The 27,872-nt window shown below is 40.8% G+C and overlaps 1 protein-coding gene across 2 annotated transcripts; it reads right to left on the bottom strand.

The window, feature by feature from the left end:
* Positions 1-26,376, bottom strand: LOC106560552 (zona pellucida sperm-binding protein 3 receptor). 2 transcript variants are annotated; one of them, XM_014123547.3, is made up of 11 exons: positions 26,242-26,376; positions 17,633-17,776; positions 14,441-14,614; positions 8,261-8,434; positions 7,963-8,163; positions 5,452-5,649; positions 4,973-5,149; positions 3,269-3,319; positions 2,935-3,135; positions 2,620-2,659; positions 1-1,023 (listed from the first exon to the last, which is right to left on the bottom strand). In XM_014123547.3, exons 1-10 carry the CDS (start codon positions 26,354-26,356, stop codon positions 2,640-2,642), a joined length of 1,455 nt encoding a protein of 484 aa, XP_013979022.3. In that variant the 5' UTR covers positions 26,357-26,376; the 3' UTR covers positions 1-1,023; positions 2,620-2,639. The 2 variants fall into 2 exon arrangements, with proteins under 2 accessions (XP_013979022.3, XP_082813187.1); XM_082957061.1 differs by lacking the exons at positions 1-1,023; positions 2,620-2,659; positions 2,935-3,135; positions 3,269-3,319 and adding an exon at positions 3,942-4,866.
* Between the last annotated feature and the right edge of the window lie 1,496 nt (positions 26,377-27,872).

Raw genomic sequence — 27,872 nt, 5'->3', positions numbered from 1 at the left:
TGAGAACCAGAGAGACTTTATTTAATGTTGTACAATCAATTATGCATGGATACGTTTGTCCAACAAGACAGTTGCCATCACGTCCAGTAAGCTGAGATCAGCAGAGGCAAGAAGTAAAGCAAATACATAAAAAAACATGACCAACTGAGGCATTACTTATGCTGTCCTGAGACACGAGAGAAGATCTACTGTTCACCTGAGAAAGTAGCTATAGGTGGATGATAAGAGACAAAACTGATTTACAAGAACGATCAATGACAACAGTGATACTGATCTGAGAAATAGCTTCAGTCAGCTTTAATGTGTATTTGTTAGGATAACATTGGTAAATCATCTTATTCTGTTGTACTATAGCCTTGTAAAGACTCATGGAGACAACGTGTCATCTCTTTTCCACAACTTTATTGTCTTCCTTGATGAGGTCAATCACAATCATAACATCAGTTGTTCATTCATATTAAACCTTCAGATAATGAATCACACAGCTGGAAGATACAGGAGGATATTTACACATTATACAGCGTGTTGGTCTAATCCTGAATAATGATTGGTTAAAACTGCATTCCAGTCAGTGTCTATTCCACAAGCTACCACCTGGCTAAATCTATGATGTTAAAATGCCTAATTCTTGTTCTATCTGACTGCGCAATCCACTGTCTCATCAGCCCAGCCAGGCAATTTATAAACTTGATAGGATGTTCACACAATCACATCTCTTTGTACTAATATAACAAATGTACCATTTTAGTCTAGCTTTAGATAGCTGTACTGTTATTATAGTGAAGCTGAGACTGATATGATTTGGAAGATACTGTTATTTTGTTACAACGGTGATACAATGTCAAATGTTGAAAAAGACACTACATGTATTCCATTACTGGATGGCTCACATTTTTTCTAAACCTAAATTAAACAAGCGACAAAGAAACCACAAAATCAAATAGATCTTCTCCTTGCATATAAAGGCGGCTTTGTAAGGATTCTTGCATTTGACGGAGGGAACATCATGACTCTGTAGGATATCTGTAGGAATTAAATCACATGGCAGGATACTATAGATCAGTCTGTGGAGTAATACTGCTGATCACTACTACTACAGATCAGAGTCTGTGGAGTAATACTGCTGATCACTACTACTACAGATCAGAGTCTGTGGAGTAATACTGCTGATCACTAATACTATAGATCAGAGTCTGTGGATTAATACTGCTGATCACTACTACTATGGATCAGAGTCTGTGCAGTAATACTGCTGATCACTACTACTATGGATCAGAGTCTGTGGATTAATACTGCTGATCACTACTACTATAGATCAGAGTCTGTGGAGTAATACTGCTGATCACTCCTACTATAGAGGAGAGTAGACAGTGTTTAACCATGTGACCTTTCACTGTGTGTTAATGATTAGAGAAATTACTCCTGCTTGATGTGATACTCCAACATGTTTCTGTTATGCTTCACTGATAAGCCATCACATACTGTTCATAATATTGATTATAATACTGATTATAGTACTGTTAATAACACTGTTTATACTACTGTTTATTATACTTTTTGTAAGTGTTAATTATACTGTTCATAACTGTTTCTAATACTGTTTATCACACTGTTTATAATACTATTTACAATACTGTTTATTGTACTGTTTATTGTACTGTTTATTGTACTGTTTGTAATACTGTTTGTAATACTGTTTGTAATACTGTTTGTAATACTGTTTGTAATACTGTTTGTATTGCTGTTTGTATTGCTGTTTACAGTACTGTTTTTAATACTGTTTGCACTACTGTTTACAGTACTGTTTAAAACACTGTTTATAGTGTTGTTTAAAGTGTTGTTTATAATACTGTTTATAGTACTGTTTATACAACTGTTTATCACACTGTTTATAATACCGTTTATAACACTATTCATCACACTATTCATAGTACTGTTTATCATACTGTTTATAATACTATTTATCAGACTGTTTATCATACTGTTTATCATACTATTTATCATACTGTTTATAACACTATTTATCACACTGTTTATCACACTGTTTGTAATACTGTTTGTAATACTGTTTATATTGCTGTTTATATTACTGTTTATATTACTGTTTACAATACTGTTTATAATACTGTTTATCACACTGTTTATCACACTGTTTATCACACTGTTTATCACACTGTTTATCACACTGTTTATAGTACTGTTTATAGTGTTTATAGTGTTGTTTATAATACTGTTTATCACACTGTTCATCGTACTGTTTATAGTACTGTTTATAGTGCTGTTTATAATGCTGTTTACAGTACTGTTTATAATACTGTGTATAATACTGTTTATCACACTGTTTATCACACTGTTTATCACACTGTTTATAGTGTTGTTTATAGTGTTGTTTATAGTGTTGTTTATAATACTGTTTATAGAACTGTTCATCGTACTGTTTATAGAACTGTTTATCACGCTGTTTATAGTACTGTTTATAGTGCTGTTTATAGTACTGTTTATAGTACTGTTTACAATACTGTTTATAATAATTGACTTCTGGAACTTGCTCTGCCTTCACTCTGTCTACAGGTTTGTGTGATTATAAGACATGCCATTCTCCTTGTTAATTTTACTCACCCATTATGTTCATCATCTACCTATGAATAAAGATGGCTACCTAAAAAGCAAAGAACAAATGATTTTGTTTATACAGTCAGAAGGTTACACATTGTGGCCTCATTGAATATTATCAAACAGGTTGATTGATTTTCATAAAAGGTTTCAATAAAAATGAGAAAATACTATCCATTTCTATTGTATTAATCTACAGTCGATAGCTCGCAGGGCATTCTGGACTTATGTATTCCATATATTAGATGATGTTAACCTGCTAATGTTGAGAGAATGACTATCTTACACTGATGGGTGTTCCTTTACATGACATGAACTTACATATAGGTTTGTGGTCTTCATACTGCATCTCTCCATCATCACACTTCACCTCAATTTCTACTATATTCCATGGATATCTGTATTTATGGTAATATCCCTCTTTGCACTGAAGAGTCTTTCTTTTACCGTGCACAATATTATCTTTATTGAGTAAATTCTTTAGATGGTACTCTGCATCAAAAGTGGAAATCTCACAAGGTCCTGATGGAAATGAAACCCAGTAATTATTTTATTCCCTTAGTGTACAGTACATATTCATACATTTATATACTCACATACACTTGACATGTAGATATGACACCATTTTCAGACCAGTTGAAAATAATGTACTTACGTAAACACTTTGGAGGGCTCGGCCATATTCCATTCTGACATCTGATGCTGCCTGTATAGATTAAATTGGGAATAGATAGAAATCATAATACAGTACCATGAAAATACATTACAATGATACAGTACCAGGATAATACAATACCATGAAAATACATTACAATGAAACAGAACAGGATAGTACAATACCATGGTAATACAGTAGGATAATCATGATTGGATAATACAGTACCATGATACAGCACCATAATACACTATCATGATAATGCAATACCATGATAATACATTGTCAAGATTATACAGTACCATGAAAATACAGTAACATGATAATACAGCACCATGGTAATACAGTACCATAGACTTAAGACTTACATTTACACTCAACTGGCATGTGCCATTCTCCATTCTTGCAAGTTGCTTTTCCTCCAGGGCCTTTGTATGGGCTAATGCATGTATAATTTATTTGGTTCCCACTTTTTCTCTGTGAACTTTTAAAATGTGCTACTTTTTACTTTTACTTGAGTAGTATTTTACACCACTACTTTTACTTCTACTTGATTACAATTTCATTAAAGTAACAGTACTTCTGCTTGAGTAGGATTTTACAGTACTCTTTCCACCCCTGCTGTACAGTAATACACAGTGACACACCTGTCTATAACTCCTTATACCCTCAATATGATGCATACTCCCTTTATTTGTGGGGGAAACAATGGCATGAAACATTACAGAACGCATTGTGACACATCGTTCAGTTAACAGCGCACTTAGAGGACCTGTTCTATAAAGCATTACCATATCATTACATTTTGGCCAAGCTGTCAGTTTGGTAAAAGCATTGAACAGAGCAATATCTGGAAAAACAAATCGGAGCAAAGTGAGTGAACGTTCATGCCATTACCAATTCCACACCAAATCATCAAATAGGGAATAAAACAATAGGATCAAATCTGATGCTTGATCTTTCCAGTAGCCTTAAACCCTCTGGATCAGTGTCTTCCCTCACATTCTCAGAGTTTTAGATGAATGAGTATAAATGTCATCCTAACTTTACAGCCAAGTGTCTGGGTGTCACGTCCTGACCATAGAAAGCTGTTGTTTTCTATGGTAGAGAAGGTCAGGGCGTGACAGGTTTTTTTTTGTAGGTTAGATTTTCTATGTTGGGTTGTTCTTGTTTTGTATTTCTATGTTGGGCTTTGTTTGGGATGATCTCCAATTACAGGCAGCTGGTCATCGTTGTCTCTAATTGGAGGTCATATTTAAGTTGGTGTTTGTCCCACCTGAGTTTGTGGGAGATTAATTTTGAGTAGTGTATGTTTCACCTCTGCGTCACGGTTTTTTGTCATTCAGTTTATTTATGTATTGCATAGTTTCACAGTATTAAAAAAAATGTGGAACGACACACTTTGCTCCGCTCATTCCTACGATAGCCGTGACACTGGGTCCAGTGATTTTTCGTACAGGTAGCAGTAGGTCTGGTAGTACTGTCCAATAGTTCATAATTCATCTTACACTCATAAGTGAGCGGATCATTGATTTTGTATCTTGTTTTAGGGTCTTTAATCACAGCATTTAGGATATCTGGCTTGTCACATGTTATCTCTGAAAGACAAACAATGTAATTCTGATGCAGTCCAAACTAACATCGGAGCACAAGGTAATCAAACCACAGTGATATTCAAAGATGGCTTCCTTTAATAAACTGCACCTTCACAGAGTGGGTCTGGAGTCCAGGAGCCATCACTTGTGCATGTGGCAACACCCTGGGCATTTGTGGTTTTAAATCCGGTTCTACAGTTGTAACGCTGAGTTCCTCTCAATTGACCCCGCTGCCAGCGGTTGGGAGAACTCACAAGAGGGTCACGTGGATCACCACAGGTTATCACTACAATGATAGAGATGTTTAGTGTTAGCATGAATCATACCAGTACAGTAATGGGGTGGCACATAGCCTAGTGGTTAGAGCGTTGGACTTGTAACTGGAAGGTTGCAAGGTCAAATCCCCAAGCTGACAAGGTAAAAATCTGTCGTTCTGCCCAGAACAAGGCAGGTAACCCACTGTTCCTAGGCCATCATTGAAAATAAGAAGTTGTTCTTAACTGACTTGCCTAGTTAAATAAAAAAATAAAATAATATGTAATACACTGAATATATCATACTACAATGTACTCTCCAGTATGAACATACGTTCACAATCTGTAGAAGATGACCACTTTCCATCCTCTTTGCATTGTATTGTATTTTCAGTCTGATGTGAGAAAAAGATCCAGAATCCTGAGGTACAGGTCACCGTCACCCTTTCATCAGGTGAGAACAGATTTCTGCCAGCAGGTGTATAACTGGTTCCTCTTGTTGGTGGCAATGATAATTTACATTTAGCAAATGCTGTTTAGAGACAAAACAATTACAGAAAAACATTATATTAGTATCTTGCTTGAAGTCAAAGAGATCAGTTACCCTGCTGTCTTAAAGGGGCAATCTGCAATAATCAACAATAAGAAAGCGGTCACCCTGCCACTGAGTAATGGGGCTGGGGTATGGGGCTGGAGAAATGTAACCACTCTCAAATTCATAGACAGAGCTATGTGTGCAAGGAATGAGGCTAGACAATTGCATTGTTTACCAACTATACTCAGCAAAAAAAGAAACGTCCCTTTTTCATGACCCTGTCTTTCAAAGATAATTTGTAAAAATCCAAATAACTTCACAGATCTTCATTGTAAAGGGTTTAAACACTGTTTCCCATGCTTGTTCAATGAACCAAAAACAATTAATGAACATGCACCTGTGGAACGTTCGTTAAGACACTTACAGCTTACAGACGGTAGGCAATTAAGGTCACAGTTATGAAAACTCAGGACACTAAAGAGGCCTTTCTACTTACTCTGAAAAACACCACAAGAAAGATGCCCAGGGTCCCTGCTCATCTGCATGAACGTGCCTTAGGCATGCTGCAAAGAGCCGTGAGGACTGCAGATGTGGCCAGGGCAATAAATTGCAATGTCCGTACTGTGAGACGCCTAAGACGGCGCTACAGGGAGACAGGATGGACAGCTGATCATCCTTGCAGTGGCAGACCACGTGTAACCACACCTGCACAGGATCGGTACATCCGAACATCACACCTGCGGGACAGGTACAGGATGGCAACAACAACCGCCCAAGTTACTCCAGGAACGCACAATCCCTCCATCAGTGCTCAGACTGTCTGCAATAGCCTGAGAGAGGCTGGACTGAGGGCTTGTAGGCCTGTTGTAAGGCAGGTCCTCACCAGACATCACCGGCAACAACATCGCCCTTGGACACAAACCCACCGTCGCTGGACCAGACAGGACTGGCAAAAAGTTGCGGTTTTGTCTCAGCAAGGGTGATGGTCGGATTCGTGTTTGTCGTCGAAGGAATGAGCGTTACACCGAGGCCTGTACTCTGGAGCAGGATTGATTTGGAGGTGGAGGGTCCATCATGGTCTTTGGCGGTGTGTCACAGCATCATCGAACTGAGCTTGTTGTCATTGCAGGCAATCTCAATGCTGTGCGTTACAGGGAAGACATCCTCCTCCCTCATGTGGTACCCTTCCTGCAGGCTCATCCTGACATGACCCTCCAGCATGACAATGCCACCAGCCATACTGCTCGTTCTGAGCGTGATTTCCTGCAAGACAGAAATGTCAGTGTTCTGCCATGGCCAGCGAAGAGTCCGGATCTCAATCCCATTGAGCATGTCTGGGACCTGTTGGATCGGAGGGTGAGGGCTAGGGCCATTCCCCCCAGAAATGTCCGGGAACTAGAAGGTGCCTTGGTGGAAGAGTGGGGTAACATCTCACAGCAAGAACTGGCAAATCTGGCGCTGTCCATGAGGAGGAGATGCACTGCAGTACTTAATGCAGTGAGAGCTGGTGAATTTGAGAGCTGGTGAATTTGAGAGCTGGTGGCCAAACCAGATACTGACTGTTACTTTTGATTTTGACCCTCCCCTTTGTTCAGGGACACATTATTCCATTTCTGTTAGTCACATGTCTGTTGAACTTGTTCAGTTTATGTCTCAGTTGTTGAATCCTGTTATGTTCATACAAATATTGACACATGTTATGCTTGCTGAAAATAAACACAGTTGACAGTGAGAGGACATTTCGTTTTTTGCTGAGTTTATGTATAACAACAAAAAAACATGGGTTATGATGGGGTACAACAGTTGAGCTAAGTTCATGAAGCATTTACAAGTAATATTTTAGAAGAATCAATGAGTATACATAATTCATTTAAAAGTCCAAATATAGATGTAGAAATTGCAGATGGCCCCTTTAAAATGTCAAGTTATAGTTTAAATAAATAAAATCCCCACATCAACACAGGTGACCTCTGGTTTATCTGCTGTCCTGTCTCCTGCTGTTTGGCAGGGTTACAGAGGTACAGGCCATTCCCTGATCAAAGGGGCAAGGAGTGCCTCTCAGTCCCCATCATGCGTTCAGATACTGTGCCCCTTTTCATGTTCCTGAACAAACATGCATCAACCTCTTGTCCATTGACAATGAGTTCTGTTTACCAGGATGTGTGATCCTTTGCCCATGGTCTCTGCCACAATCAACTGTGGGTATCCTCAGACCAGTCTTGAAAATGCAGATGACAATGCATTCTAGTGATGTTGATCAGCTTGTTAGACAGTATTTAAAGTTACTATGAAGAGGACATGTTTTCTTACCAATGCATTTTGGAAATGGATAGTTTATCTCTCCATCATTACACTCCACTTCAATGTCTGTTATATTGCTTTCAGATGCATGTTTATGGTAATATCCATGTTTGCAATGAATAGTCTTTTTTTCACCGTGTTCCATGTACATTATTAGGGGTAAATCCTGTAGATGGTACTCTGCATCAAAAGTGTGAATCTCACAAGGCCCTGGTGGAAATGAAATAGTAACATTAAAGCAGCAATACTTGAGCCATGCGTTTCATATATATGATATGTTCATACTGGATGAAAGTCAGGTTCTTACGTAGGCACTTTGGTGAGGTCTCCCATTCTCCATTCAGACATCTGATGCTGCCTGTGAAACTCAGTGTATAATCCAAGTTACATTGGTAGGAAACCTCTGTAACAACGCCTTCACCATCTCTCGCTTTGACAGTGTGATCTCCATTATCAATAGGAGGGGCTGGGGGACAGGTCACTAGATCAAACAGGAAATATATATCAATCATACATTTCAATTGATCTGCAACATTTTATGTCCTACATTAGGAATTAGAGAAAACCAAGGATATGTTGTGGTTAACATGGTCTTGGCCTTCTATTCCAGAATACGTGCAGATCCCCTTTAAATAGCTCCCAAAGTTAGGCAAAGTTGATATTTATCCCTCTCAGCAAAAAGTTTTTTCAAAGGTCAACTGCCCTTTAGAACCAACTTCTCTTTTAAAAGGCCTATATAGCATCAATATGAGTAAGAAACATTAATTATAGTGTCAAAATTGACTACAAAGTGTATATGCTATCATTTTGGTAATGAAGTCAGTCTCGTCCAAAACGTGTTTGGTACGTGGCTGCATCAGGATTCTCTTGAAGGTTTGGTTTGGATTACAATTAATGGCACGTTCATAACAAATGGGAACTTGGACCTCGTATGTCTCAGACTTCCGACTTCAGTGCGATCAAAACAACTGGGAACTCGCCCACTGCACTTGAACTGCTTCGCCAGACAAGATGTGTGGTTAGTATTTGCCCTTGCTCGGGAAATAGCTACTCTAGTGATGGGCTTCCATAAAGTTGTTCAGTAATCTTGTGCAGATGGCCAGGATATGGATTAATGTTACACCTGACTAGTTTCTACTTGCGCTGTCAACCGTCAAGAGACTGGTGTGTTGTTGGTAAGTAAAGTAGCTAGCTAAGTTTTGATTATAGCTTGCTAACTAGCTACGTTAGCTAGGTAGCTACATGCCATCAGTTGATAGGCTATGCCGCTATGATACATGGCTGCGATATAACTAGTTAAATGCATAGTCTCTCCCTAACGTGTGATGTGAGGAATATTTGCATAGTTAACATTGCACCTGAAGACAGGGTTGATCCCTGCTAGCTAACGTTAGCTAGGTAGCTCATAATCTAACAAACCTGATGACATGTATGATACATGTTGCCAGCTTGCTTTCAACAATGTTTCAACTCGAGCAGGCTAGCTGCTGTCCTTGATGGTTGTGATTGAATGGTAAAGACACACCCAACAAACATCCACATCAAACCACAACTCCAAGACAACTCTCGTTTGACTAAAATTCCTAATGAGCTTTGATGAAAAACGAGGCCAAATCAGTGCAGTCGCCCTTTAAAACTGTAATGAGGGTGTGTGTTTCTGAAAGTCAATCAACTATTCTGGAGAACCAGAAGGTAAACGAGAAGGAGGAGTCTACCGTGTCCGGAAGCAAATTCACCATTAATATTCTATATTCAGGATTCAGCCAAACATCGTTTTAAGGTTTGTTTTACTATTGACAGTTACAGCTGATTTCGGGATTGTACATCGATTTGCTGTCCTTAAATATACGTAATCAGAATTATTTGTTTCAGTCACTGAATTGTTTAATCAAACTTTTTGCTCCCGGCTCCTGATATCAGGGCATAAAAACGTTGATCTGTCTCCTGAATTAGCATAGCATGCATTTCCGCAATGCGCACCAGGTCTGAGCTCGTTTACCCAGGTTTTCCCTTGCTAAACTAGCTGGCTAGTTGAACTATGTTAGTTTCGTCCTCATTGCCAAACTTCATAAATACTGCACCGTTAACTCCGTTGCTAGTTTTACAACTCATGTAACTAAGAAATTCACTGGAAAGAAACTTTAAAGTTATGTATTGTTTTATTGAATAGTCATGACTGATTCAAGATATATGTCGTAATAATACGACGGTGAAGCAGATCATGGCTACTTAACACAGATCCAAGTTCAGTTTTGAGATGCACTGGCGTCATTGGCGTAGGGTTAGCTGGACGTTTCTTACTGGTCTTGAAACTGTGATAACGGGCAGTCTTTCCCCGCTTGGCTCAATGGTATATGTTTTGATTTTGCTAACACAGCCCACTTAACTTTTTTCAACTTTTTTTCAACTGACTACCGTATTTGTTGATTTAAATCAGACTTTATTAATAGAATGAGTAATCCAGGAAGTTCACGAGTTAATTGACATGAGAAAATTGGAGAAAAAAGCAACTGTACAGATCGCAATGACACCAATAATTGGCTAAATTACATCTGGACACTACGGGTTCGTGGAACTCCTCCTCCTCCTCACCACTCTATCAAAGAGTGTATAATACACTGCTCCATACACTCCCCTCCAGGCTCCTCCTTTTCCTCCACATCTTTTAGGTAAAAATTGTTCAAAGGGGGCTATTGTGTGAAAATGTGATAAAGCATTGCAAAAGGTACAGTGCTATGGTAATACAGTAGCACTGACATAGGACTTACTGCAGGGGTGGGCAAACTTTTTGGCTCAAGGGCCACATCGGGATTTTGAAATTCAACGGAGGGACGCATTTTTGGGGGGACCAATTGTTTAAAATCAATTTGCAGGGGCCTCCCAAGTGCTGCAGCGGTCTAAGGCACTGCATCGCAATGCTTGAGGCATCACTACAGACCCGGGTTCGATCCCAGGCTGTGTCACAACTGGCAGTGACTGGGAGGCCCATCAGCCAGCGCACAATTGGCCCAGCATCGTCCAGGATAGGAGAGGGTTTGGCATGCCGAGATGATCTTGTACCATCGTGCTCTAGCGACTCTTGTGGTGGGCCAGGCGCGTGCATGCTGACACAGTGTGGCCAGGTGTACGCTGTTTCTTCCCACTCATTGGTGCAGCTGGCTTCCGGGTTAAGCGGGCATTGTGTCAAGAAGCAGTGCCGCTTGGCTGGGTTGTGTTTCGGAGGACGCGCGGCTCTCGACCTTTGCCTCTCCGGAGTCCGTATTGGACTTGCAGCGATGGGACAAGGCTATAACTACCAATTGGATACCATGAAATTGGGGAGAAAAAAGGTATAATATATATTTTTATTAAATTACTTTGCGAATGTCTCGCGTGCCGGATTGAAGTGATTGAAGTGCTTAACATCCTTATCATTTATCGCCCTCCAGGTTCCCTTGGAGAGTTCATCAATGAGCTTGACGCCTTGATAAGTTCCTTTCCTGAGGATGGCTCACCTCTCACAGTTCTGGGTGACTTTAACCTCCCCACGTCTACCTTTGACTCATTCCTCTCTGCCTCCTTCTTTCCACTCCTCTCCTCTTTTGACCTCACCCTCTCACCTTCCCCCCCTACTCACAAGGCAGGCAGTACGCTTGACCTCATCTTTACTAGATGCTGTTCTTCCACTAATCTCATTGCAACTCCCCTCCAAATCTCCGACCACTACCTTGTATCCTTTTCCCTCTTGCTCTCATCCAACACTTCTCACTCTGCCCCTACACGGATGGTATTGCGCCGTCCCAACCTTCGCTCTCTCTCTCCCGCTACTCTCTCCTCTTCCATCCTATCATCTCTTCCCTCTGCTCAAACCTTCTCCAACCTATCTCCTGATTCTGCCTCCTCAACCCTCCTCTCCTCCCTTTCTGCATCCTTTGATTTTCTCTGTCCCCTATCCTCCAGGCCGGCTCGGTCCTCCCCTCCTGCTCCGTGGCTCGACGACTCACTACGAGCTCACAGAACAGGGCTCCGGGCAGCCGAGCGGAAATGGAGGAAAACTCGCCTCCCTGCGGACCTGGCATCCTTTCACTCCCTCCTCTCTACATTCTCCTCTTCTGTCTCTGCTGCTAAAGCCACTTTCTACCACTCTAAATTCCAAGCATCTGCCTCTAACCCTAGGAAGCTCTTTGCTACCTCTCCCCCTCCCCCTCCCCCCCCCCCCCTCCTCCCTCTCTGCGGATGACTTCGTCAACCATTTTGAAAGAAGGTTGACGATATCCGATCCTCGTTTGCTAAGTCAAACGACACCACTGGTCCTGCTCACACTGCCCTACCCTGTGCTTTGACCTCTTTCTCCCCTCTCTCTCCAGATAAAATCTTGCGTCTTGTGACGGCCGGCCGCCCAACAACCTGCCCACTTGATCCTATCCCCTCCTCTCTTCTCCAGACCATTTCCGGAGACCTTCTCCCCTTCCTCACCTCGCTCATCAACTCATCCTTGACCGCTGGCTACGTCCCTTCCGTCTTCAAGAGAGCGAGAGTTGCACCCCTTCTGAAAAAACCTACACTCGATCCCTCCGATGTCAACAACTACAGACCAGTATCCCTTCTTTCTTTTCTCTCCAACTCTTGAACGTGCCGTCCTTGGCCAGCTCTCCTGTTATCTCTCTCAGAATGACCTTCTTGATCCTAATCAGTCAGGTTTCAAGACTGGGCATTCAACTGAGACTGCTCTTCTCTGTGTCACGGAGGCTCTCCGCACTGCTAAAGCTAACTCTCTCTCCTCTGCTCTCATCCTTCTAGACCTATCTGCTGCCTTTGATACTGTGAACCATCAGATCCTCCTCTCCACCCTCTCCGAGTTGGGCATCTCCGGCGCGGCCCACGCTTGGATTGCGTCCTACCTGACAGGTCGCTCCTACCAGGTGGCGTGGCGAGAATCTGTCTCCGCACCATGCGCTCTCACCACTGGTGTCCCCCAGGGCTCTGTTCTAGGCCCTCTCCTATTCTCGCTATACACCAAGTCACTTGGCTCTGTCATATCCTCACATGGTCTCTCCTATCATTGCTATGCAGACGACACACAATTAATCTTCTCCTTTCCCCCTTCTGATAACCAGGCGGCGAATCGCATCTTTGCATGTCTGTCAGACATATCAGTGTGGATGACGGATCACCACCTCAAGCTGAACCTCGGCAAGACGGAGCTGCTCTTCCTCCCGGGGAATGACTGCCCGTTCCATGATCTCGCCATCACGGTTGACAACTCCCTTGTGTCCTCCTCCCAGAGTGCTAAGAACCTTGGCGTGATCCTGGACAACACCCTGTTGTTCTCCACTAATATCAAGGCGGTGACCCGATCCTGTAGGTTCATGCTCTACAACATTCGCAGAGTACGACCCTGCCTCACACAGGAAGCGGCGCAGGTCCTAATCCAGGCACTTGTCATCTCCCGTCTGGATTACTGCAACTCGCTGTTGGCTGGGCTCCCTGCCTGTGCCATTAAACCCCTACAACTCATCCAGAACGCCGCAGCCCGTCTGGTATTCAACCTTTCCAAGTTCTCTCACGTCACCCCGCTCCTCCGCTCTCTCCACTGGCTTCCAGTTGAAGCTCGCATCCGCTACAAGACCATGGTGATTGCCTACGGAGCTGTGAAGGGAACGGCACCTCCATACCTTCAGGCTCTGATCAGGCCCTACACCCAAACAAGGGCACTACGTTCATCCACCTCTGGCCTGCTGGCCCCCCTACCTCTGAGGAAGCACAGTTCCCGCTCAGCCCAGTCAAAACTGTTCGCTGCTCTGGCACCCCAATGGTGGAACAAGCTCCCTCACGACGCCAGGACAGCGGAGTCAATCACCACCTTCCGGAGACACCTGAAACCCCACCTCTTTAAGGAATACCTAGGATAGGATAAAGTAATCCTTCTACCCCCCCCCCCCCCCCCCCCCCATAAAAGATCTAGATGCACTATTGTAAAGTGGTTGTTCCACTGGATATCGTAAGGTGGATGCACCAATTTGTAAGTCGCTCTGGATAAGAGCGTCTGCTAAATGACTTAAATGTAAATGTAAATGCCCGGCGGCCGGATGCGGCCCGCGGGCTGTACTTTGCCCCCCCCTTGACTAACCGGTACTTTATTTTATGGGACTGAAACATAATCGGGGCGGCAGACAGCCAGTAACCGAGAGGTTGCTGGATTGAATCCCAGAGATGACAAGTAAAAAATCTGTCATTCTGCCCCTGAACAAGGCAGTTAACCCACTGTTCCCCGGTAGGCTGTCATTGTAAATAAGAATTTGTTCTTAATTGACTTGCCTGGTTAAATGTTAAAATGTGAAGAAAAAAAATGTGGTAACTAGCTGGTACCAAGGTAACGGTACCCAGTGGTACGGGTTCAAATTAACCAAAGAATCAATAAATAACAGGTTATAATTGTCTAATTACCATATGTCCATGTATATGCATGTTGCTTTCTGTACTGTAAAATACAGTCCTACAGACTTACCTTGGCACTCGATTGTCTTACTCCACTCTCCGTTCTTGCAAGTTGCTTTTCCTCTAGCGCCTGTGTTTGGGCCGCTAAGGCATCCATAATCTATTTGGTCCCCATTTTCATATGTCTCTCGGTCAGGAATCAGCAGCATTCTGGTGTCTGCACCCTCAGGTTTACTACAGTAATCTGCAAGCGAAGCACAGACATGGAGGAATACCCTCCTCCATACTCTTTTGGCTCCTCCATTTCCACCACATCTTTTAAAACAGTGTAATGTGTTACTCTGTGTGGAAATATCAATCCAATTGCATTGTTCGACGTTAAAGCTTGTACGGGACAAGTGAAAAAAAAAATTGTTGGGCAAGCACAATATAAATTTAAGTTGTCCGAATGGACAAGTAAAAAAACAACAAACAAAACAAAACAATTAGTCAGATCAGAATTGGATCAAAGTGCCCTCAGGATGTGATGTGTTGCGCACCGTTCTCACAATCTCTGCAGATCACATTGGAATATAATGATTGTATTGCATTGAGAGCCAATCACATTTTTCTACAGTGCATTCGGAAAGTATTCAGACCCCTTGACTTTTTCCACATTTTGTTAAGTTTCAGCCTTATTCTAAAATGTATTCAATTGTTTTCCCCCCTCATCAATATACACACAATACCCCATAATTACAAAGCAAAAACTGGTTTTAATAAATTGTAGCAAATTTATAATAAAAACCCCCTGAAGTATCCACATACATTACATAATCATTAAGTCCCTTTACTCAGTACTTTGTTGAAGCACCTTTGGCAGCGATTACAGCATCGAGTCTTCTTGGGTATGACGCTACAAGCTTGGCACACCTGTATTTGGGGAGTTTCTCCCATTCTTCTCGTCGCTGCACAGCTATTTTCAGGTCTCTCCATCTTTACCTCGATCCTGACTAGTTTCCCATTCCCTGCCGCTGAAAAACATCCCCACAGCATGATGCTGCCATCCCATTCTTCACCGTAGGGATGGTGCCAGGTTTCCTCCAGACGTGACGCTTGGTATTCAGTCCAAATAGTTCAATCTTGGTTTCATCAGACCAGAGAATCTTGTTTCTCATAGTCTGAAAGTCCTTTAGGTGCCTTTTGGCAATCTCCAAGTGGGCTGTCATGTGCCTTTTTACTGAGGAGTGACTTCCGTCTGGCCACTCTACCATAAAGGCCTGATTGGTGGAGTGCTGCAGAGATCGTTGTCCTTCTGGAAGGTTCTCCCATCTCCACAGAGGAACTTTGGAGCTCTGTCAGAGTGACCATCGGTTCTTGGTCACCTCCCTGACCAAGGCCCTTCTCCCCCTATTGCTCAGTTTGGCCAGGCGGCCAGCTCTAAGAAGAGTCTTGGTTTTTCCAAACTTCTCCCACCTCATAATGTGGAGGCTACTGTATTCTTGGGGTGCTTCAATGCTGCAGACATTTTTTGATACCCTTCCCCAGATCTGTGCCTCGACACAATCCTGTCTCAGATCTCTACGGACAATTCCTGCGACCTCATGTCTTGGTTTTTGCTCTGACATGAACTGTCAACAATGAGACCTTTATATAGAAAGGTGTGTGCCTTTCCAAATCCTGTACAATCAATTTAATTTACTACAGGTGGACTCCAATCAAGTTGTAGAAACATCTCAAGGATGATCAATGGAAACAGGATTTTGAGTCTCATAGCAAAGTGTCAGAATACTTATTATAAATAAGGTATTGATGTTTTTTATTTTAAGTAAATGTGCACACATTTCTAAACTCTTTTCGCTTTGTCATTGTGCTGTATTGTGTGTAGATTTATTTATTTAATCCATTTTAAAATAAGGCTGTAATGTAACAATGTGGAAAAATTCAACGGGTATGCATACTTTCCGAATGCACTGTAGTGTACTTAGTGAGTTATTTGCTTAGTTTCAGCAATTATTTTGTCGGCTAACAGGTTTCATACGGACATGAAACATCAAGGGGGCTGTTTCTCCAGGAGAGAGAGCAACATTCAAAATGTAATTGAGGGAAAAACTGTTTTTAAAACAACTGTTTTTAAAGAGAGTGGAGTTCCAGCTTTCTGTGAGTTTAACACAAATTTGCAACACTAAATAAAAAGGAAATGCTACCACTTTACAAACAAATAATGTAATTGAGATGATGTACTAGTGGAACATTTACATTACATTTACATTTAAGTTATTTAGCAGACGCTCTTATCCAGAGCGACTTACAAATTGGACCGGCGGAGCGCGCTGTTTGTAGTGAATATATATACTCTATATAGGTCTACCAATGGACATTTTTTGTTGGACATTACATTCACTGTTTTATCAATTACATTGCTATCTAGCAACATTATCTTATTTAGGGTTAGCAATCTAGCTAATGTGTTTTGATTTCCCACTTCCTCATCAGGTGGTGAATTACGTAACATATAATCTAGGCCAATATGAACAAAAAAGATGATTCCTGAAGAGCAACAAATAAATCTAATCATTCTGGATCATACTTTGACATGAGGAACACCAAAATATCCATCATGCATTCCCTGTACATGTTAGAAATAGCTAACATAGCTAGGCTGTCTAGAGCCCTAATGGAAAGTAGGCCTAACTGTGCATAAGCTAACTCTGTCCATATTACCCAGCTCTAGACAGATGGTATTCTACATTTTTGTCTCATTCTCTGTATGGTAATAATAATGATACTAATGAATTTCATTTTGTAAAGTGTCTTCTTGCATCATACAACACAATTTGGACTTGAGCTTTCACTCAAGTCAAAATATGTCCTACTTTTCCAAAGGACAAGTGGGTAAAAAAGTTAATGTCAAGCCCTGAATTGTAGTTAATGCAATAAGCATTTCAACGTTTTTGGTAAAAAGCTGAGGGATGGTGCTGGAGAAATTTTACCACTCTCAAATTCATAGACATAGCTATGGATGCATGGACAGACCATCCATGATATCAACATTATACTTTGAACCATGTTTTGAGGCTATATAGTGTTCGTTTACATTTACTTTGTTTACAAACAAAGGAGTAAAACAATCTTATACTTTGGGTTATGATGAGGTGCGACAGTTGAACTAAGCTCATGAGTCATTTATAAGTTATGTTCTTCAAGAATCATTTGGTACATGTCATTAATTTAGAAGTCCAACAATATGTGTAGTAACTGCAGGTTGCCCCTTTAAACTTACCTTTGCCCTTGATGGTCTTATCCCACTCTCCGTTCTTACAAATTGCAAGACATCCGTACTCTACTTGGTCCCCATTTTCATAACGCTCTCGATCAGGAATCAGCTGCATTCTCCTCCCTGCACCCTCAGGCTTACCACAGTACTCTGCAGATGAAGCACAGCATGTTTGAACTCTCAAAGTGCAACCAACTACAGTGATCGAGAAGGTCACGCTTTAAATTACATTCAGCTTATAAAGACTTCATAAAGCCTTCATAATGCTTTCATCAGCACTACATAAATGTGTTACAAATTATCTATAACAGTATGTCATGCTTTATAAAGGGTTCATAAATGGGACATAACTGTGTGACATAATCACCAATGTCAAATGTGACATAAGCCACTATGTGAAATATGATAAAAACATGCGCTTTATAAAGGGTGACATGTTATGCTGCAGGATGACACATGCTCTAAAGTGAACACAAGTTAGTCACATTACCTAAACATGTACCTAGACACTTCCGCCCAAAATGCTGAGAAGGTCTGGTGGACCAACGCATCACACTTGACTTCTTTAGCCAATACAGAGTGCCGGGAGAATCTCCCAGCGCATTACTCATTGGCTTAATCTACCAACCAATCATCTCCACAACAACTTCCCCCATGTGTCTTGTGCATCAGTCTTATCGGTCAGACCTCTTTGCAGTAAAGAGATTGTGTTTGTAACTCTTATCGGGATAGTTTTCCCCACAATCGACCAAAGATTATAAGTGTGTAGTCTTTATTATTCTGGTTGAAGCCATTAGCTAGCTATGTCCTTTGCTAATTAGCTAGCTGGAAATGAGGGCTTGTTGTTTTCTCACTCTCTTGAGGCTAGGGGAATGGTTTCCACTAGATCACAAAGTCAAAATTGTCTATATCGTAGAAATACATGAGAACAAAAGTTTGCTTTTTGGTCTTAATTCAAGGTTAGGGTGAGGCATAAGGTTAGCAGTGTGGTAAAGGTTAGGATTAGGTTTAAACTGAAACTTGAAGGGAAATTGTGGAAATGGGCGGAGTTTATGACTTTGTGGCCTTGTTAACTTGTGACGACAAGGGGAAAGGTTTTTTCTGTCAAAGGACATGATAACAAATACTTTATTCAGTAATGTCACTGTCATAGAAATCATTGGCCACTCCTACTAAGGCCAACTTTGAATGGTTGATATCCCAGGCTTATATGTGCGCAATAGCCTGCGCAATAGCCTGGGGACGAGCCCCCAACATAAGGACATTGAAAGTGGCTTTCGTCTAGAATCAAGTTACATGTTCCTCAGTACACAAACATGCACACAACAACGTAATGAGCCATACTGTGCAGTGCTGGGCCCAGTTAGGTCTTTGATCATTTCACCCACTCCCCTGCTGAAAGATCAGCCACAAAATGTTGGCACCGTTGTAACAAGTTGTAAACAAGCCCTGTCTCCCGCATGGGAGAGATGACGATTAAGAATACACTCACACACCCAAAACCCAAGCTTTGCAGGTCCATCAACCCATCTAAATATGTCTCACACCCTACAGCAGAGCTATTCAACTATATTCTTACAGGGGCCAGATGTAAAAAAGGTTAATTTAAAAAAAGCAAGGTGCCTAAACGGCTACCCTGGGGAATTCCTGATTCTGACTGGATTATATTTGAGAGGCTTCTGTTAAAGAACACCCTCTGTGTTCTGTTAGACAAGTAACTCTTTATCCACATTATAGCAAGGGATGTAAAGCCATAACACATACGTTTTTCCAGCTGCAAACTATGATCAATAATGTCAAAAGCTGCACTGAAGTCTAACAAGACAGCCCCCACAATAATTTTATTATCAATTTCTCTCAGCCAATCATCAGTCATTTGTGTAAGTGATGTGCTTGTTGAGTGTCCTTCCCTATAAGCATGCTGAAAATCTGTTTTCAATTTGTTTTACTGTAAAATAGCATTGTATCTGGTCAAACACCATTTTTCCAGATGTTTTCTAAGTGTTGGTAACGGGCTGATTGGTCAGATGCGGCAAATAGGAGTGTCAATATCGTCTGCTATTATCCTCAGTAATTTTCCATCCAGATTGTCAGACCAAGGTGGCGTCATTGTTAATAGACGACAATCATTTTTTCACCTCTTCCACACTGACTTTACGGAATTCAAAAGTACAGTTCTTGTCTTTCGTAATTTGGTCCGATGTACTTAAATGTGTAGTGTCAGCGTTTGAGGCTGGCATGTCATCCCTAAGTTTGCTTATCTTGCCAATGAAAAAGTCATTAAAGTAGTTTTCAATATCAGTGGGCTTTGATGAATGAGTCATCTCATTCAATGAATGAAGGACCAGAGTTGGCTTTTTTTCCCAAAATGTAATTTTAGTTGCCCCAAAACTTTTTACTATCATTCTTTATATAATTTATCTTTGATTCATAGTGTAGTTTATTTTTATTTAATTTAGTCACATGATTTCTTAATTTGCAGTACGTTTGCCAATCAGTTGGCCTGCCAGACTTATTTGCCATACCTTTTGCCTCATCCCTCTCAACCATACACATTTTAAATTCCTCATCAATTCAAGGGGATTTAACAGTTTTTTTTTCAGTCATTTTCTTAATGGGTGCGTGCTTATTAGTAACTGGAATAAGTAGTTTCATAAATGCGTCAAGTGCAGCGTCTGGTTGCACCTCATTACACATCACAGACCAGCAAATATTCTTTACATCATCATATGAATCACTACAAAACTTGTTGTATGACCTTTTATACACTATATTAGGCCCAGCGTTTGGAACTTTGGTTTTCCTAGATATGACTATCATATTGTGACCACTGCATCCTATGGATTTGTATACTGCTTTCAAGCAAATATCTTCAGCGTTAGTAAAGATGTGATCAATACATGTTGATGATTTAATTCCTGTACTGTTTGTAACTACCCTGGTAGGTTGACTGACAACCTGATCCAGGTTGCAGGCACTGGTTACAGTTTGAAGCTTTTTCCTGAGTGGGCAGCTTGATGATGGCCAGTCAATATTTAAATCACCCAGAAAATATACTTCTCTAATGATATCAAATACATTATCACCTTCGCTCGCTTGAAACCGCTAGAAACCACTAGAAACAGCTAGAATCCACTAAAAACCACTAGAAACAGCTAGAAACCACTAGAAACAGCTAGAAACCACAAACAGATTGAAACCACTAGAAACAGCTTGAAGCGGCTTGAAACCACTAGAATCCGCTAGAAACCGCTAGAAACCACTAGAAACCACTAGAAACCACTAGAAACAGCTAAAAACCACTAGAAACAGCTAAAAACCACTAGAAACAGCTAAAAACAGCTAAAAACCAATTGAAACCGCTTGAAACCACTAGAAACCACTAGAAACCACTAGAAACAGCTAGAAACCACTGAAAACCGAAAGAAACCGCTGGGAACCACACAAAAGGCCACACTTGCCATTTTGGCACTGAGTCGGATTTTGGAGGGGATTTTTTTTGCAGAGCTTTTATTAACCTGTTGGGGGTAGGGGGCAGTATTGACACGGCCAGATAAAAAACATACCCGATTTAATCTGGTTACTACTCCTGCCCAGTAACTAGAATATGCATATAATTATTGGCTTTGGATAGAAAACACCCTAAAGTTTCTAAAACTGTTTGAATGGTGTCTGTGAGTATAACAGAACTCATATGGCAGGCAAAAACCTGAGAGGATTCTGAACAGGAAGTGGCCTGTCTGACAAGTTGTTGTTCATCTTGGCTCTTTTTATTGAAGACTGAGGATCTTTGCTGTAACGTGACACTTCCTACGGCTCCCATAGGCTCTCAGAGCCCGGGAAAAAGCTGAATGATATCGAGGAAGCCCCAGGCTGAAACACATTATCGCTTTTGGCAAGTGGCTGATCAGAGGACAATGGGCTTAGGCGCGAGCCCGAGTCGACGCCATGCTTTATTTTCTTTCGTCTGTTTACCTAAATGCAGATTCCCGGTCGGAATATTATCACTTTTTTACGAGAAAAATGGCATAAAAATTAATTTTAAACAGCGGTTGACATGCTTCGAAGTACGGTAATGGAATATTTAGAATTTTTTTGTCACGAATTGCGCCATGCTCGTGACCCTTATTTACACTTCAGATAGTGTCTTGAACGCATGAACAAAACGCCGCTGTTTGGATATAACGATGGATTATTTTGGACCAAACCAACATTTGTTATTGAAGTAGAGGTCCTGGGAGTGCATTCTGACGAAGAACACCAAAGGTAATAACATTTTTCTTATAGTAAATCTGACTTTGGTGAGTGCTAAACTTGCTGGGTGTCTAAATAGCTAGCCCTGTGATGCCGGGCTATCTACTTACAATATTGCAAAATGTGCTTTCACCGAAAAGCTATTTTAAAATCGGACATAACGAGTGCATAGAGGAGTTCTGTATCTATAATTCTTAATATAATTGTTATGCTTTTTGTGAACGTTTATCGTGAGTAATTTAGTAAATTTTTTGTAAATTCACCGGAAGTTTGCGGGGGGTATGCTAGTTCTGAACGTCACATGCTAATGTAAAAAGCTGGTTTTTGATATAAATATGAACTTGATTGAACAAAACATGCATGTATTGTATAACATAATGTCCTAGAAGTGTCATCTGATGAAGATCATCAAAGGTTAGTGCTGCATTTAGCTGTCTTCTGGGTTTTTGTGACATTATATGCTAGCTTGAAAAATGGGTGTCTGATTATTTCTGGCTTGGTACTCTGCTGACATAATCTAATGTTTTGCTTTCGTTGTAAAGCCTTTTTGAAATCGGACAGTGTGGTTAGATTAACGAGAGTCTTGTCTTTAACCTGTTGGGTCTAGGGGGCAGCATTTGCACGTCTGGATAAAAAAAATGTACCCGATTTAATCTGGTTACTAATCCTACCCAGTAACTAGAATATGCATATACTTATTATATATGGATAGAAAACACTCTAAAGTTTCCAAAACTGTTTGAATGGTGTCTGTGAGTATAACAGAACTCATTTGGCAGGCAAAACCCTGAGACATTTTCTGACAGGAAGTGGATACCTGATGTGTTGTATTGAGTTTAAACCTATCCCATTGAAAAACACAGGGGTTTAGGAATATTTTGGCACTTCCTATTGCTTCCACTAGATGTCACCAGCCTTTACAAAGTGTTTTGAGTCTTCTGGAGGGAGATCTGACCGAACAAGAGCCATGGAACGGTGATGTCCCATTAGACACCTGGCGCGCTACTTCATGTTGGGTACCCTCGTTCCAATACGTTATAAAAGGCTATGCATTCGTCCACCTTGAATATTATTCATGTTCTGGTTAAAAAAGGCCCTAATGATTTATGCTATACAACGTTTGACATGTTTGAACGAACGGAAATATATTTTTTCCCCTCGTTCATGACGAGAAGTCCGGCTGGCTTACATCATGTGCTAACGAGACGGAGATTTTTGGACATAAATGATGAGCTTTTTTGAACAAAACTACATTCGTTATGGACCTGTGATACCTGGAAGTGACATCTGATGAAGAGAATCAAAGGTAATGGATTATTTACATAGTATTTTCGATTTTAGATCTCCCCAACATGACGTCTAGTCTGTATCGCAACGCGTATTTTTCTGGGCACAGTGCTCAGATTATTGCAAAGTGTGATTTCCCAGTAAGGTTATTTTTAAATCTGGCAAGTTGATTGCGTTCAAAAGATGTAAATCTATAATTCTTTAAATGACAATATAATATTTTACCAATGTTTTCTAATTTTAATTATTTAATTTGTGACGCTGACTTGACTGCCGGTTATTGGAGGGAAACGATTTCCTCAACATCAATGCCATAGTAAAACGCTGTTTTTGTATATAAATATGAACTTGATAGAACTAAAAATGCATGCATTGTCTAACATAATGTCCTAGGAGTGTCATCTGATGGAGATTGTAAAAGGTTAGTGTATCATTTTAGCTGGTTTTATGGTTTTGGTGACCCTGTCTTTGACTTGACAAAACATTACACACAACTCTTGTAAATGTACTGTCCTAACATACTCTAAATTTATGCTTTCGCCGTAAAACCTTTTTGAAATCGTAAAACGTGGTTAGATTAAGGAGATGTTTATCTTTCAAATGGTGTAACATAGTTGTATTTTTGAAAAATTTGAATTTTGACATTTATTTGGATTCAAATTTGCCGCTCTTGAAATGCACCTGCTGTTGATGGAGTGCACCACGGGTGGCACGCTAGCGTCCCACCTAGCCCCAAGAGGTTAAAATGGTGTAAAATAGTCATATGTTTGAGAAATTGAAGTAATAGCATTTCTAAGGTATTTGAATAATGCGCCACGGGATTCCACTGGCTGTTACGTAGGTGGGAAGAAATCGTCCCACTGGCCCTAGAGAAGTTAATTGGCCAACTGGCAAATGTCTTCACTGACATTTTCAACCTCTACCTGACCGAGTCTGTAATACCTACATGTTTCAAACAGACCCCCATAGTCCCTGTGCCCAAGGAAGCGAAGGTAACCTGCCTGAATGATTACCGCCCCGTAGCACTCACGTCGGTAGCCATGAAGTGCTTTGAAATGCTGGTCATGGATCACATCAACAGCATCCTCCCGGATACCCTAGACCCACTCCGATTCGCATACCACCCCAACAGATCCACAGATGACGCAATCTCAATATCACTCCACACTGCCCTTTCAAACCTGGACAAAAGGAACACCTATTTGAGAATGCTGTTCATTAACTTCTCTAGGGTAGGGGGCAGTATTTTGACGTCCGGATGAAAAGTGTGCCCGTAGTAAACTGCCTGCTACCCAGACCCAGAATGTAGGATATGCATATTATTAGTAGATTTGGATAGAAAACACTCTAAAACTGTTTGAATGATATCTGTGAGTATAACAGAACTCATATGGCAGGCAAAAACCTGAGAAAAATCCAACCAGGAAGTGGGAAATCTGAGGCTTGTAGTTTTTCAAGTGATTGCCTATCTAACACACAGTGACTTAGGGTTCATTTTGCACTTCCTAAGGCTTCCACTGGATATCAATAGTCTTTAGAAAGTTGTTTGATGCTTCTATGGTGAACAGAGAGCGAACAAAGGAAGTTGGAAGTTGTTGACTCAGGAAAGGACATGAGTTCATTGGTGCGCATTCACGTGAGAGATAGCTGTGTTCCATTACATTTTTCAAGACATTGGAATCGTCCAGTTGGAATATTATTGAAGTTTTATGTTAAAAAGGCCCTAAAGATTGATGCTATACATCGTTTGACATGTTTCTACGAACGTAAATATAACTTTTTTTTACTTTTCGTTGTGAAATTTTCGGCGCGCTTCCCACATTTGGAGTATCTTACTGAACACGCTAACAACAAGGAGGTATTTGGACATAAATTATGAACTTTATCGAACAAAACAACATTTATTGTGGACCTGGGATTCCTGGAAGTGCCTTCTGATGAAGATTATTAAAGGTAAGTGAATATTTATAATGCTATTTATGCGTTTAGATGACTCCAAGATGGCCGGTGTCTATAATTGCCTGCTGTTTTTTTCTGAGCACAGTACTCAGATTATTGCAAAGTGTGCTCTCCCAATAAAGTTATTTTGAAATCTGTCAACGCGATTGCATTCAGGAGATGTTAATCTATAATTCTTTGAATAACAGTTTAAATTTTTATCAAGGTTTATGAATAGTATTTTTTAATTTGTTGTGCTGATCCACCGGCAGTATTGAAGGCAAAATATTTTCTGAACATCATGCGCCACTGTAAAATGCTGTTTTTGGATATAAATATGAACTTGATAGAAAAGAAAATGCATGTATTGTCTAACATATTGTCCTAGGAGTGTCATCTGATGAAGATTGTCAAAGGTTAGTGCATAATTTTAGCTGGTTTTCTGCTTTTGGGGACGCCTGTTCTTGCATTGAAAATGGCTGTGTATAATGTTTTCTCTATGTACTGTCCTAACATAATCTAACCTAATGCTTTCGCCATGAAGCTTTTTTGAAATCGGACAACGTGGTTGGATTAAGGAGATGTTTATCTATAAAATGGTGGAAAATAGTTGTATGTTTGAGAAATTTGAATTATTACATTTTGTTTATTTGGCGCTCTGATATTTCACTGGCTGTTGATAGTGTGTACCGCGGGTGGGACGGTGGCGTCCCACGTAACCCATAGAAGTTAAATAGGGTACGTTTTTCATCCGGCTGTGAAAATACTGCCCCCTAGCCCAGACAGGTTAAATCTTGTTATGTTCATACAAATATTTACACATGTTAAGTTTGCTGAAAATAAACGCAGTTGACATTGAGAGGACGTTTCTTTTTTTGCTGAGTTTATATTCTTGAAGTCAAAAACATAAAAAGTGAATATGGAACTGATGGCAGAAATTGTTGTCACCTTCCCAGCGTATCAGAAGAGTAATGTGTTGTTTCCCTATGATGATGTACAATAGTAGCTAAATGTAGCAAAGCAAACATTTGCTCACTTTGTGTAGTCTAGTCAGAGTCTTACAGAGCAATTGGTGGATACTAACCCAAAGTGGGAACTTCAAGCATGTGAGAAAGTGAAGGAAAAAACATCCTTACCAGTCTGAGCTGATGAAGCATCCACATTCACCCATACCACCAGACACAGCAGAGTCAGAGATGATTTCATGTTGATCAAATGGTAGATGCAGTAAAAATGGAAGGAGTAGAACATAAATAGTGTCTATCCCAAAGTTAATGTTTGTCTACAGAGTTCCAGCCCCCAGGGCGCACTGAAGAGGACCTCTGTCAAGTTCATGACCCCGTTTATACACTGCTGGCAAAAAGCAACCGCTACCTGGGCTCAGTCTAAGATGACCAGTACACTTAAAAGTGATGTGATCCTTATGTTCGGCATAGAGTTTATTTTGATGTTCCGGAGGATATTTAAATTGGATGTTCTGTGTGTTCATCAGCTGTTCATCCACAGTGCAGGGTTCTGAAACGAGAAGATGGTACAGGAATCAGCGTGTGAATGTGTCCTTCAAGGGCCAAAGATGTTTAGTTGTTTTTCATTTTAATGAATGATATCACTATGCCCATAGATCCTTGAGGAATGTCACTTGTCAATGCCTCAGGAGCATGGTTCAACAGTTACCTTTCAACTCTAGATGCATTTTAAAATAATTAATCAATTGAACTTGAATTCCATTCCATTCCGATCGTTAAAGTGGAGTTAGCAAGCGAGTCTTTGGGCCAATGTTATTTTAGACGGCTACTTACTCATGCAGGTTATCGATCCTATCCACATCCCGTCACGACACGTCTTGTACGCTGAAGGGGGATCAAGGATGTGGTATTTCTGGCAGGCATATTCAACTGATTCTCCATTTCTGTAACGTTCTCTGTTATGGCCCATTGTGTCTCCGTTCATGAGATGTGGAGGTGGTCCACAGAAATCCTTGGGCTCTAGGAAGACATGGGTGAGGTTATAAAAGTACCTTTACTAAACCTGTATTCAGGGAAGATCCTGGCCATTGCTGCCTGTATTAGCTGACCGATACAGACGTTTGTATCTTCATACCATTGTGGTCACTAGAAGCATGTGAGAAAGTGAAGGAAAACACATCCTTACTAGTCTGAGCTGATGAAGCATCCACATTCAGCCATACCACCAGACACAGCAGAGTCAGAGATGATTTCATGTTGATCAAATGGTAGATGCAGTACAAATGGAAGAAATAGAACATAAATAAACAGTATCTATCCCTAAGTTAATGTTTGTCTACAGAGTTCCAGCCCCCAGGGAGCACTGAAGAGGACCTCTGTCAATGGGGACTGACCCAAAATACTGGAATATTCAAAAATATTGATTTCAATCTATTGCAGTAGAATCACAGGAACTATCACAGTGTTCTTGTGAAAATGCTCAATATAAAAAGGCTTTGGGTGGGGGAAGTGCCCTCCCACACATGGACATGCAGTAATTGGATTGCTGTGTCATCACTCCTTGCAATTGGCATATTATTCTTTCCAAGACATTTTGTGTTGCTATAGCCTTTGCTTTGTATTATAAAAGGTTTCATTTTTGGTTGAATATAACCTCATTTATTTTGCCACGTATATATGTGCGCCACATGAAAAATATAATGCTATAAATCCCTAGAAAAATAAAGATATTGCTCAGCAGCAGAAGGACCTGTGTCTACCAGGATATCTAACTACTACAGTATTTCAGCACAGCTGTGGAA

Source organism: Salmo salar, chromosome 10, assembly GCF_965601325.2.
Source record: "Salmo salar chromosome 10, fSalSal1, whole genome shotgun sequence".
In the NCBI taxonomy this organism is placed as follows: Eukaryota; Metazoa; Chordata; class Actinopteri; order Salmoniformes; family Salmonidae; genus Salmo; species Salmo salar.
Note: the sequence above shows the minus strand (reverse complement) of the source record. Positions and strands in the feature narration are given on the sequence as shown.

What these genes read in the sequence shown, in the direction of transcription:
- LOC106560552 (XM_014123547.3), bottom strand. Translation starts at nt 26,356, where the DNA reads ATGTTCTACTCCTTCCATTTTTACTGCATCTACCATTTGATCAACATG. An exon ending in ATCTTCTACAGATTGTGAAC is followed by an intron (nt 5,150 to 5,451) that starts GTATGTTCATAC and finishes CTATCATTGTAG; the next exon opens with TGATAACCTGTGGTGATCCA. An exon ending in TGAAGACCACAAACCTATAT is followed by an intron (nt 2,660 to 2,934) that starts GTAAGTTCATGT and finishes TTTGCTTTTTAG; the next exon opens with GTAGCCATCTTTATTCATAG.